This window comes from Phoxinus phoxinus (assembly GCF_949152265.1).
Source record: "Phoxinus phoxinus genome assembly, chromosome: 6".
NCBI classification, from domain to species: Eukaryota; Metazoa; Chordata; class Actinopteri; order Cypriniformes; family Leuciscidae; genus Phoxinus; species Phoxinus phoxinus.
In genome coordinates, this window is record NC_136881.1 from 8,152,587 (window position 1) to 8,166,166 (window position 13,580).

A 13,580-nucleotide genomic window follows, 5' to 3' on the forward strand; every position below is an offset into this window, starting at 1 on the left:
TTTTACATCACTCCCAAGTTTAGTGTTATAAATGTTATAAATTGTGTATATTTAATTAAGAACATTGTGATTCAGTGTTGTATAGAAAATATTGCGAACATTTCACTAATAAAACCAAGAGATACATTTTCCTGATTTTTTTTTAAGGAAACACACAGTTTCGAGGCTTGAATTGAGGAACCAATTAAGCTGATAAAATGAAGGGGAAAAGGCTACCTATTTATTTTATTACTGTAAGATACACCATTGTTCCAACATGCGTTGCATATGGGTGGAAATGGAGAGTAAATATTGAAATTCTCTCACCCACACTTACACACACTATATTTAAGGACACACTGATGATGACTGAATTTTCTGCCAATAATTCAAAATGTAGTGGTGATTGCCCAGGTCTTTGCTAATGTGACCAGCTCCATAATTTTGAATAGTTTTGACCCAGAAAAACACATTTGCACAGCATAAAAAAGGAAAGTATTTTATTGTATTTTTTAGGATTCTTTGATAAATATTAGTTGTTCACAAGATGTTTTAATCAACGCCTTTCCGCATTTGAAAACGGATGAAAGATTTACATTTCAGTAAGTACTATATCTGTCAACATAACATCTTGTTCGTGTTTTTATGCTAGTGAAGAGGAAAAGATACTTGTACATTTCCTACAGTTTTTTTTAAACTCATTTTATTGTTTATGAGTGGAAAAACAATGTGTTTAATGATTGCTGCAAAATATGCTCACTTCTTAACAAGCTATAAGATTTACACTGTATTTCAAAAATCATTATTTGCAGGAAATTAATTAATTAATACTTAATACTAAATTATTAATACTAAAAATTAATTAATCACGCTTTCCATAATATATTATGGAAAGCGTATTTTAATAAATATATTAAAATAGAAAACATTTCTTTTAAATTATAATAATATTTCACATTGTTTTATCATTTATTTGGCATAAATAGTACAGGATGTCCCTATAAGGTTAATACTTAAAGTGATTTGTTCAAATCCTAACTGTAAACTATGAGCAATGGAGTTTAGGCAATGCATGCATCGTAATGCTCTTCGATACTGAAGCCCAAAGTTAGTATGCAGGTGCAAGAGGTCTGTGCTGTCAGTGTTCAGGTGTTGGGTTGACAGTGTGTGCAGACATTGTTTATCAGTGCTGGGTCAGTGAACGAGCTCGACTGTTGCAGCCTGGAGGCAAATCACCCTCAGTCACCCTGCCAGACACACACGCGGCCCAATCATTCTTACGCAAACATGCTTGTGCACACACAGATATGGATTTACAAATGCGCAAACATTCACACATGTGTGTGTGTGTGTGTGTGTGTGTGTGTGTGTGTGTGTGTGCGTGCGTGCGTGCGTGTGTGTGTGTGTGTGTGTGTGCGTGCGTGCTCTCGCCTGCATGACATTGTAGTTGCATAGAAAATGCATAATGATGGCTTTGTCCTGCTTTCCTGTTGACTGAGGGTTCAGAGGTGAAGAGATACATCAGGACTCATGTTCATGCATCAGTGGATGCTCTCTGCTTCAACACTACAGATAGTAGTCGCTCAATACAACTGGAGTAGAATAGAATAGAATAGAATAGAATAGAATAGAATAGAATAGAATAGAATATTTTTGCACAATTCCTTTATAATAAACAGATACATCACAATAATAATGTTCAGAATATTGGTATGAGTAGAAAGTAGAGTTTAGTCAATCTTTCATCAACATACAAGTTGTAATCATTTTGAAAGAAGCTTATTATACTCACTAACGCTATTGTTTGAAAATGTATTACAATTTAAAATAAGTTTTTTAACATGTAATTTATTCCTGGGATGGCAAAACTGAATTTTCAGCATCATTCCTCCAGTCTTCAGTGTCACATGATCCTTCAGAAATCATTCTAATATGATGATTTGATGTACAAGAAACATTTCTTATTATTGATGTAAAAACATTTAAAGCAGTTGTGGTGCCTAATATATTTGTGGAAACTGATACATTTTTTAAAATTATTTAACAAATAGAATGTTAAAAACAGCATTTATTTTTATATTTTATTTTTATTTAGTGTAAAAGTCGTTACTGTCACTTTTGACCAATTTAAATGCATCCTTGCTGAATCAACGTTCATTTCAGTAAAATAAATAACTTGCTGACCCCAAACTTGAACGGTAGATCATAACTCTGAAACGACTTTCCTTCACACAGATCCTTTTTTCATGGTATATAACAAGCACTTTTCACAATCCAGTCAATTACTGATGGATAAAATCAAGCCCTGCACCACATTGTTTTCTCATTGAATAAGCTATCTCACACAAAGTATGTTAGATTATGGAAGTAAAATAATTTTTACTCAAAACAACAAACACTTAGGAGATTATAAACACACAGGAACTGAACAACCACTCAAAACAGAGACAAGAACAGACTAAACTAAACTCAACAGGGACTATATGAGACTCAGAGCCATTTAAACGACGCCGTTTTCATCTAAAAACAGAAAACATTTTATGTTTTGCCCGTTCATTTACACGACAACTGCGTTTTGGGGGCCTGAAATGCAAGCTTTTGTAACAGGTTGCAAAATGCACGTTTTATGTAAACTACAAAAACCCAAATTTGTGAAAATGGTCATACGCTTGCATATGTGTTCAGTCTATGTTTCTTTACAAAGTGACATCACCAACTACATGGCAACTACATGAATAATACAACGTTTTACTTTCGGTTTTTAGTACATCGTTGTCGTACATGTGAGTTAACAAAGGGCAGGTGGACACAATAGGTTGCTATGGTAACAACCAAATAGGAAACTAGGTCTACTAAGGAAGACAATAAATAAACACAGGAACTCGGAACACATAAAGCTGAAAAACAAACTAGAACCTAACCCTCATAATCTGTGATTCAACTTGCATTGCATTTAATATTTGTAGCCACAGCATTTAACTCTACCGGCCTTGTGTGTACACCTGCTCTAGTCTATTCAACACAGGGTGACCGCAGTGGACTGAGGCGTGCCATCTGTCCTCAGGACAGATGAAATAAATTCCTCCAGAGTCACCGTCGTACAATCCGCATTGCTGGGTGGGACAGTAAAGCAAAGCCTTTCTTGGAACCTTTACAAGAGATTCTCAAGAGTAATGCTACAGATGGCAGATGGCTACTACCAACACAGCTGGCAAAAACAAAAAACAGACTGAAGTTGCTTCTCCTTGTGATCCTTGTGCTTTGTTTTTGCAGATGAACAGATCGGAGATTCTGTGATGCACCCTAAACTGAAACATCCAGCATTGCACCAGCATATGTTGTCTTTTGGGCGCTGGTACGATCCCAGCAAGACCACAACAAAACTTGGTTGTGTTACATACACATGATGTGAAGACAACTGCGGTTAACAAGCAAAATAACTGAAGATAAGAGGAACAACAAGAGCAATCAAAAATCAATAATATCTCACCAGAGGATGATTCATCTGTATTCAGTTATTACAAACCGGTTGGCTTTATTTCTTGATACACATGCGCAAAGGTTGTTGATGCCCTACAGTTCTTGGCCATTGACTTTTTTTGTTTTTGCAATCAAGCTCTTTTTGACTGATTTGTGTACAGACCTTTTGGAGACCATTCTGTTGATGCTTTGAAAATTTTGACTAGTTTACCAGTGACATTAATTAATAACCTATTCATAACTAAACCAATGAAGATTTTCAGTTCTACTTTCAGCAGAGGGAGCAAACGAAATTACAAAGTTATAATAATATAATTCAATAAATCATATGTTTTAACCTTGTATTGTTTTTCCTTTACATTATTAATGTGTCAAATATAGAAATATGCAAGCAAAAACAATGCTTGTCCTCAAATCACTGCTTGCATACAGACAGCTGGCTTATTCACTCTCTCAACCCCGCAAGATCATGCTGGTGATGAACCAGTTTCACCAGCTCTGTTTTGCTCGAGAACAGCATGAATACCAGCATAAACCAGCCTGGACCAGCTTGGAGTCCATGCTGTTTATGCTGGACTTTTCAGCGGGGCATCCCTCTATATAAGCTTTTTATTGGAAAGAAAGATTACACTACTAAGATCAAGACAACATGACACAGTTCAACTTTCCCTGGAGCAAAAGCATTTCTCACGAAGCACTGACATTTTAACATGAATCATCAGTTAAACATGTTTTTAATCTTGACCTGGTTGGAAACACTCATAAATTAAACAGTTATGTGGACCCATAAAACTGAAACCTCTACAGCCTGTGATCTCTGTGATTCACACTGCGTACATGTAAGTCTTGGGGATCGTTGTCCTTTTTTGCCCTAATTTCTTTAGGGTCAATGGCATGACACTCACGCATTGATTTCTATATTTAACAATCAAAAACTTAAATACTTTTTAGACTTGAACACAATGTTGAACATGTTTTAAATTTCTGAAATGAATTCATTTTGATATGACGACAAACATTTTGTGAATGAACTTATTATGGCTTAATGTAATCGAAAAGGTTCAATAAAAGTAAAAATTTATTTCTAAAAATAACTAAATAATTTTTTTAATTGTCAATTATAAATAAAAAATTATATAGGCCAGCCAAGCGACTGCCGTTAAAATAAATGGGAACCCCATTGGACAGCTTTCAGTAGAAATTAAGGACTAATTTGAGTATAACCAACATGCCATTTTGTTGTTATACTGTATGACAAGAAAACTATAAAATGTTATTTTGTCTGTGATATCAAAAAATGACAAAATACTGCCCTAACAATAACATATTCAGATGTGTTTTGAGTGTCTCTCTTAATATGTTAACAGCAGACCAATAATGATAAAAAAACAAAACAACTAGTGCACAAAAGCTGCTCAAATATCCACATCTGTCTTGACTCGGTTAATGCTAAAGATAAAACATTCAACTAATGAAGCAATGGAGCGCGATGAGAACATTGGCCTAAAACAAGATAAGACAGTGAAACTGTCTGATATGGATTTTGACCAGCTGTACAGCTTATTATTCTATATCATTTTCATTTTGGATGCTGGCCTCTGCAAAACACATTTTGCATTATTAACTATATTTCCCCTAGACACGTTGGTAGGTATCAGTAGGTGGTAGGCGATGGCCTTATTATTAAAGCTTCAAGCCTTCCATGCGTAGCAAATTAGACTGTGCGACCACATTTGCTCACTCATCAGCGCTGTCCTTGATAGCAGGGGAGATTTTTAAGTGGCTATGCATCCTTCAATAGTTCTCTTGTGGGGAAAATGTACGTTTGTTGTGGCCTGAGAGGGAGACAGCAATTTGTTCCACAGAATCAATGTGCCAATAAGAGCTAAGGCACTGATCGAAAACATGAATGAGACATTGAGCCATTAAAAATACATTAGGGCCAATCTGTGAACCAGCAGGGATTTGCTGGACTGTCTCTGGGCTGCCAATGAGAGCCTGTATAGTAGAAGTAGCCTGGCACTTAGTGCACTAAACTGAAAATCGATAATTGGCGCTGTCGTGAGTGACAATGACAGTTCTTATCAGTTTTTTTGGCCTGGTGATTGGTGGATTTGCCTTTCCAGAGTCTGGTCGCAGTGGTGATGGCGATAACGCTGTGATCCGTATCTACCCTGGCGTTTATTGAGTACATCACTGATGCAAAGTGTTTCCTGCAGTGTAACCGTGACAACTCTGCTGATTTCATGCAGCTGGCTTAAAATCAGCAACACAAAAAAGCAGGAAAAATTGCATTGAAACTCTCTCTCTCTCTCTCTCTCTCTCTCTCTCTCTCTCTCTCTCTCTCTCTCTCTCTCTCTCTCTCTCTCTCTCTCTCTCTCTCTCTCTCTCTCTCTCTCTCTCTCTCTCTCTCTCTCTCTCTCTCTCTCTCTCTCTCTCTCTCTCTCTCTCTCTCTCTCTACCAGTTGCTGGATAACCACACTAGGGTTATTTGGCTACTTTTAAGCACATTCTTGATATGAGGGTGAGTACATTTTTGGGAGAACTCTTACTTTAAGTTACTGTATTTACATCTAAGTTTTTGCTTTTGATGGAGAAAGTTTGATCGGTTTTACTCAGAAAAGTGGGTGTCTGTCTATATGGGGTCAATGACCCTCATTGCCTTTACATTTTGTCCAACCTAGACTGATTTGATCTGTTTCACACACTTAACTTTGAACACACGTGTGACGCTCTCAGACATTAAGAGGATGACTCAACTAAATGAGAAAAAGAGGTGACAGTGTGCAGTGAAGCGCATTAACAGACACCAACACTGTGTGAAAAGAGGTGTGAAGTGTGTATATGCTATATGCTGGTGTCTTGTTGGTCTTACAATGTTGACTTGTTTATATACAATATTGACTTGCTGTTTGGCAGTCTGATGTTTTGAGGCGAGTCTGGGTTTTGAAGGAGTTTGAGGACCAATTGTATTACGTATAATGTCTTATAATAAAGTCCCGGTTGATGTGATGGTCAGGTGTCCCAATACTTTTGTCCGTGTAGTGTATTTATCTAAAACATACTTTTCAAAAGTCATTCTTTTCCTTTTACTAATGAGAAAAAACTACTATAATGTTAAAATATATGATTGGAAAAAGACAAGATAATTATAAATCGTGTTAGAAATGTGCAGCAATTTTTTCACACTAGCAGAGAGATGAGAGATGATGATGGATTATTTTGTGTGTGTGTGTATGTGTGTGTCTTTTTCTATTAATTTAAACCTTATTGGAAATGAGCTGTGCTGTGATGTGTGACATCTGGATTCAGATAAGTGGATCAGCAGTCATCGGGCTGACATAACTCTACGTGATTTAACCAACCAACCCAACCAGATCCCAAAAGAACACAGTATCTTCCCAGACATGATAGTGACCCAAAGTATGCAGCTGAAACCATAGAAGATCAGGCTGTTGGCAGAGCAAAAAGACAGATGGTCAAATGCAGGACAAAAGGATTTGCCATCTTCAAGGTGCTGCAGTCCACAATGTTGTTGTCCAGAAACAAATGAGCTGGGACCGTAGTTGGTCTGAAACAGTGACAATAAAATGAAAGGTTAACCGTCAATATCCCATGTGCATTGTAAGTAGCTTCAGTTACAACTGTAAATATCATTCACCAATGCTTCAGTTAAAGGAGCATCAACTGACAATATAAAACCACTAGAATTAATTGTTCTTTGGTTTATGCATTTTTGATGGATACAGAAGTTTCATTTCAGTTGTATTATTTAATATGGCATGCATAATGGAATACTGTGGACTGAATAATTTTAGTTGGATAATAAATCCATGGACACTCATATAAATAAAAAATAATGCTTGCTGAAAATAATCACCTAAATTCTCCAGATTTAGGTCAAACGAGTATTAATAATGCATTTATTTGAACATAGGGCTATATCTACATTTTAAATATAGAACTAAATATTTAAATAATATGCAGAATGATGACGTCTATGCGATGAAGAGCTAAACGAAGAGCTAAACGGAACTAGACATGTGACTGACACAGGTATTAACAAATAAACGGCACAAGCTTCTAAGCTTTTATATTACGCAGTGTACTTTTCTGTATGAGTGATATGATGCTGGTTTGGGGAATACACATATATTTTGTTGAAAATCAAACTGGCAATTTTAATAGCTCTGGCTGCAATATCTCTGCCTTTAGCACAATTTCAGTAGTTGATGACTGAGTCACTTTACACAGTTGACTGCACAGAGGCGGCAGTAATTTGCATATTAGATTCATGTCTAAAGCTGCTTTAAGCCATTTCTGATCCAGAAGTAGCAACAAACGGAACTGAATGAAATGATGTGAGGTTACCCCGAACTAACAGTCCCAAACTACACCTTAATTTCCCCGGGCAAGTAATGAGTCCCGCCCCAATATACAATTGGCAGAGAGCGCCTCCAAATTTTCTGATCTGTCGTCACAGAGACAAGTTTGATTTCTCACACTGTTTAAACGGATTTTAAACGTCGAAATTATTAAATATAAATAATAAAGGTCATTTACTGGCTGAAATCGTAGGTCCATCTTGTCCCAACGCACATTAATTGGAACCAATAGCTTAGAAAAAAATATCCAAAACAGCCTACCTCTTAAACAAAACAGTAGCCTACAGTTATTTGTACATTTATGATAAAGTGATAGCTAATGACTACAGTTTCCGTGAAGGACCAGCGTGCATTGAAGACATTCTAAATCTAACTTGTACAGCCAATATGTTTATAGCCCTATTGAAACTACATATATATATATATATATATATATATATATATATATATATATATATATATATATATATATATAAACGTTTTGTTTTGATTAGTGGGGGACTGATGCAGAGTTATAATAAACATAGATGCCTCATTGGCTGCTTTGGCCCTTTGCTGTGTACGAGTCCGCCATATTGGACTGGGCAAGACTGGCTTATAAACAAATAGAAGTAAATGGAGAGCTGCATTTTGTTTTTCTGTTTTTTTTGGGGGGGAAAAAAGTTTAAGATTAGTTTATAATATAAACTAAGACTTCACACGAATTATGTAAACTTTATATTATTTATTATGAAGTCTCAGCTTTCATAGCTAACTAACATTATCGCTAGCTATTATTGGTCTGACTCTGGTGGCCAACTAGCTACCAACATAATGTTATAATGACCAAATTCAACCAGAAACAACTGTTCCCCGAGATCTGATTGTACGACGGTTTTGCAAAACCTCAAAATAGTATTTTCTTCAGTCCACTTATGAGAGTTATGGCAAACTGCCCCGTCCAATATGGCGGAACCTTTGATATGATTCAGAGGACAATGAGGCATCTCACATCTATTATATCTCTATGGTCTGATGCATAGATATGTATAAGTAGATCATGCCACACGACCACTCCAGTCGATGCGTCCACCATGTTGGAACGGTTAACTTGAAACTGTTCATAACTCACACTAAAATAATCTATGAATTTTCATCTAAAATGTCACAACTTTGTGCAGCCTATGGCTGTAAAAACCACCAAGCTGTAAATTAGCCGAAATGGGATAACCTTTCAGAGGTGTGAATGTGCTGAATTGTGTTTTTATGTATAGGCCCAACTCAATAAGCATGTCCACTACTTGCAGATTTATCACAATAATGCTAAACTAAATGCTGTGAAAACCATCTGATAATGTCTAGCAGATATATTCATACATGATGAGAAAAACTAGGTTGCCGAGCCGGTGCTGTAAAGTCAACTTTGCTCTCGAGTGGCATGGACCAGTTTTGACTGTTCCAATATGGCGGACGGCTTATCAAAGCCACTATAATCTATAATAAGACAATATCTGTCTTCCTTTGTTACATATAGCAGTCCATGGAAACAGACACTAATGAGGCATCTGGGCAGTAAAAGTAATGAACTTTATCGCCACCTGCTGTTGTACAGTCAAATATCCACCAGCACAGCAACTTCTGATAGACTGGCTGAATGTCTTTGATATGGATAAACTGCCTGATGAATTCGGCTGTCAAATTCGGCTGGATTTTAAAGAGAGATTCACCTTTATCTGACACTTTAGTCTGAGCATAATGTAGCATTGTCACATATTGGCAATTAACATTAGCCTATGTTGTTTTTCTCATTTCTGTTTTTCTCATTTCTTGCACCTTTCACTTTTAGTCTTTCTTTGGCCTTGAAGCAAGTTGAAGGTATAGGTTCTTTATGTTTTCCACTTGGATTTAGAGTGTAAGCTTTTCCCTCTGGTTGTTGGATTGCTTTTCAGCTTACACACTTGACCTTGAAAGCTGTTTATTCTAGTGTTTGGCACATGCGCCCTGCGTTCACAAGTGTCCCTAGAGCTTGATAATCTTGTGGAACGAGTCACACAATCCTATTTTAAAATAGCAATCTAAATTGTGGATATTTGAAAATGTTGTTATGGATTTATGCATTATTTAAACAATGATCCATGTTATCAAGCATTATTTTTATTTATGTTATGAAGAGCATGGAAGCAAGGAAATCTGACACCTGAAGAAGTTCACATGCATAATGTTTACGTAAGGAAAAATATTAAGAATGAAAAACTTTATCCCACGTTTATATCCCACTATCCCATGAATAAATTACTATTTAAAGCCTATATTTACAATGTGGTGCCAGTCAGCCACCTAACGTATATCCGCTAGGGGGCAGAAGCACAAATCCTGTGCTGACCTACGCACTCGCCCTCTTCTTCTCTGTTTATCATCGTCCTTCACTTCCTTTACGAAATCATGGCGGTCCACGGCCCGTTCGTGAAAATCCACCCGGTGGTTTTGGCATCGATTGCGGACTCATACGAGCGTAGGAATGAGGGAGCAAGTCGTGTGATCGGAACATTATTAGGTGGGTCGTGTAAATTCTCTGTGTAAAATCCCAAACAGTTGCTTTTAATAAAGACAACAGAAGCATTGTGTTGTCTTGTGAAGCATGTGTTGTAGTCGACCAGGATGGCTGGAGTGGTGTGTGTGTGAGAGAGAGAGAGAGCATCCGTTAAGTTAAAAGATCAACATCACTTAACTGGTTTAATTTGTGTGTCACACAGGAACCACAGACAAGCATTCAGTTGATGTCACCAACTGCTTCTCTGTTCCTCACAATGAGTCGGAAGATGAGGTGAGATACACAACATCATCCTACTCACCCCTAAGAGAAATAGTGAAGTATTCCTGGTGTACCATGGTACTTTGATATGCCATTTACCCGAGAGGTTACTTAGAAAACACTTATAGAAAATAACATGGTATCTATCACCAATGTGGACATGTCCCATGATTTTATTGGATGTGCTTAGAGAACCCCTATTTAAATATAATTGTACATGAAATCCGAAAACATCATTCTTCAAACACAAAGCTAACAACAACAACTAAAAGTGACTTCATCCTTATTTACAATGTCTGTGTCATAGGTGGCTGTTGACATGGAGTTTGCCAAGAACATGTATGAGCTCCATAAGAAGGTTTCACCGACTGAAGTCATTGTTGGATGGTAGGTGGCCGCTCATGTTCATGAATTTCACGCATACTATGCGTAAAAAAACTAGATAACTATAGTATATATATATATACATGTATATGTGTATGTATGTATATATAACTAGTTTAAATTATTTATTATCTATGCTATCTGATGAGGATTCGATTTGAACTACAAAAGGTGTTTAAAAAACTACAAACATGGCAGATGTGACATCAATGGTTGAGTATAGAGAAGTTTGACTCCTGTTTAATTATCTGTATCTAACCTGATGAAAATATTTTTATTCAATGTTATTGCATCATTATTTAAACGCTGGGGAGAGTTCTCAGCATGAAAGACGCATGACTGGCAGATTAATGTGCTACTACATTTCTCTCTGATACGGTACTAAATTAAATTGAATGTGGAGGATTTTAACTGAGACAAGATGATTGACAGGGCAGTTTGAGCAGTGACAGGATGCATGAAACTAAGCAACGGAGCGAAGTAGTATGTACCTAAGTTTTATGGCGAATTGGGATGCAGCAATAAGTTTTTTTTTTGCAGGTATGCCACAGGATTTGACATCACAGAGCACTCCGTTCTGATCCATGAGTATTACAGCCGAGAGGCTCCAAACCCCATTCACCTCACCATGGACACGGCACTGCAGAGCAACAAAATGAACATCCGTGCCTACGTCAGGTACTATCATCTGGACTAAGTTTGATTATTTTTTGCTGCTGACCTGATGTCCTCTGCTGCATTAAGTTTTTATTTGTTGTTTGTGCTGTTAGTTCCCAGATGGGCGTCCCAGCCAAGACAGTTGGTGTCATGTTCACCCCACTGTCAGTCAAGTACATTTACTATGACACAGAGCGCATTGGAGGTCAGTTTTATTCTCCATTTAAACATCTTTGTGGATTATTAATTTTAAATGTAATGTCCTTTCTGGTTTACATAACATTTTGTATTGGAACTTAATTGCATTTGCATGTTTTAAGAATAGTGTTTTGTTTTTTTTGCGCACATTCTTCTAATTGATTAAACGCATCTCTCTATAGTTGACCTTCTACAGAGGACTCGTGCATCTCCCAGTCGCACCAACGGACTGACCACAGACCTGGCCCAGGTAGCCAGTGCGGCAGGACGCGTACAAGAAATGCTTACCACAGTGCTCGCATACATAGAAGATGTGCTGGTGAGTGTCTCTTTGGGACAATGTATTTTCTATAATGTGGCCTCAGTCTTTTTTCTTTCTAAATGTATATGAAATGAATACAGTGTTTTGGTTTTCCCAAAAAGAGCATGCATGAATGAGAAAATAAAGTGTGAGACGTGCTTCATGTTAAACTGAATTATTAAGCACAATAATCCACGGAAAAGATCTCAATACATCAAATACTCGCACTGACTGAGGCATGCAATCCTGAATTCTGTTCTCTTTAGTGGTGTATTTCACTTGAACGGTCAAATAAAAACAGATAATCTGACGAGTATTCACGTAAACATTGTTGGTTATTTCTTAAGTGAATGTAAATAGTTGGGGGGATCTGATGCGTAACATTATATTAGATCTGTGCATTAGGTCTCAATATAGTAAACTGAAGAAAAAAATAAAATATATATATTTTATTTTTTACCAGTATTGTTTAATGACTGCAGCATTATTATTTTTTCTAGTCTGGTAAAGTGATGGCAGATAACAGTGTTGGTCGTTTCCTGATGGATCTTGTGAACAAAGTGCCCAAGATCACAGCAGAAGACTTTGAGAGCATGCTGAACTCCAACATCAATGTGAGTAACATTCAGTACAATATGATATTATATGTGTCTGAAATGCTTTAATATCAGGGTTCCCACAGTCACAATAATACTATAAATATTTCATCTGATAGTTCACAAAATGGTCTTTAAAGGCTAATTCACACTGCACAGACAGACTCCGACCAATGACTAGATTCTAGTACGTCAGTTCTCAGACATCCCGTGACCCGACAAATGCAGAATCAACATGTTCATTAGTGAAAACAAGCGCTGACCAGCGACAACAGACAGCGACGGGTGCTACACTGATCCGACAAAGAGTTGGTACCGTTGGTCGGTATTCGGGAGTGCAGTGTGAATTGGCCGTAATAACGGTCTTCCTAAATTAAATTATTCAAAAAATCTTTATCAAAAATAACCGGTAAATTAAAAAAAGTAGTAACTGTCTTTCAGATTAAATTAAAGTTGTGTTCTGTGCTTCTGTTTCTTTGCAGGATCTGTTGATGGTGACCTACCTGGCAAATCTCACTCAAGCTCAGATCGCGCTTAACGAGAAACTAGTTGTTCTGTGATCTGAAATTAAAATGAATAAAAATGTTTGTCATTCCAAAATCTGTGTGATGAGTTGTTTAAAACAGTGCTTGGATATCTGAGAGCTTGTCATAAAAAATATATACATAAATAAGAATAAAAACAAAGGAAATTTAAAGCTATTATTGTAATTGTATTTTTTTTTAACACTTTTGTGCTATTCCTTTTTAATGTACAAGGATGTTGCGGTCTCCAGAGATAAAATATGATATATATGTAGGCTATATATA

General features: G+C 36.8%; 1 protein-coding gene across 1 annotated transcript; it reads left to right on the top strand.

Moving 5' to 3' along the window:
* The first annotated feature begins 9,423 nt into the window (after positions 1-9,423).
* Positions 9,424-13,468, top strand: eif3f (eukaryotic translation initiation factor 3, subunit F). Its single transcript, XM_079614967.1, has 8 exons — positions 9,424-10,377; positions 10,577-10,647; positions 10,943-11,022; positions 11,560-11,697; positions 11,790-11,881; positions 12,057-12,193; positions 12,676-12,789; positions 13,254-13,468. Exons 1-8 carry the CDS (start codon positions 10,266-10,268, stop codon positions 13,329-13,331), a joined length of 822 nt encoding a protein of 273 aa, XP_079471093.1. The 5' UTR covers positions 9,424-10,265; the 3' UTR covers positions 13,332-13,468.
* Positions 13,469-13,580: the final 112 nt, after the last annotated feature.

What these genes read in the sequence shown, in the direction of transcription:
- eif3f (XM_079614967.1), top strand. Translation starts at nt 10,266, where the DNA reads ATGGCGGTCCACGGCCCGTTCGTGAAAATCCACCCGGTGGTTTTGGCA. An exon ending in TGTGATCGGAACATTATTAG is followed by an intron (nt 10,378 to 10,576) that starts GTGGGTCGTGTA and finishes TGTGTCACACAG; the next exon opens with GAACCACAGACAAGCATTCA. An exon ending in AACATCCGTGCCTACGTCAG is followed by an intron (nt 11,698 to 11,789) that starts GTACTATCATCT and finishes TTGTGCTGTTAG; the next exon opens with TTCCCAGATGGGCGTCCCAG.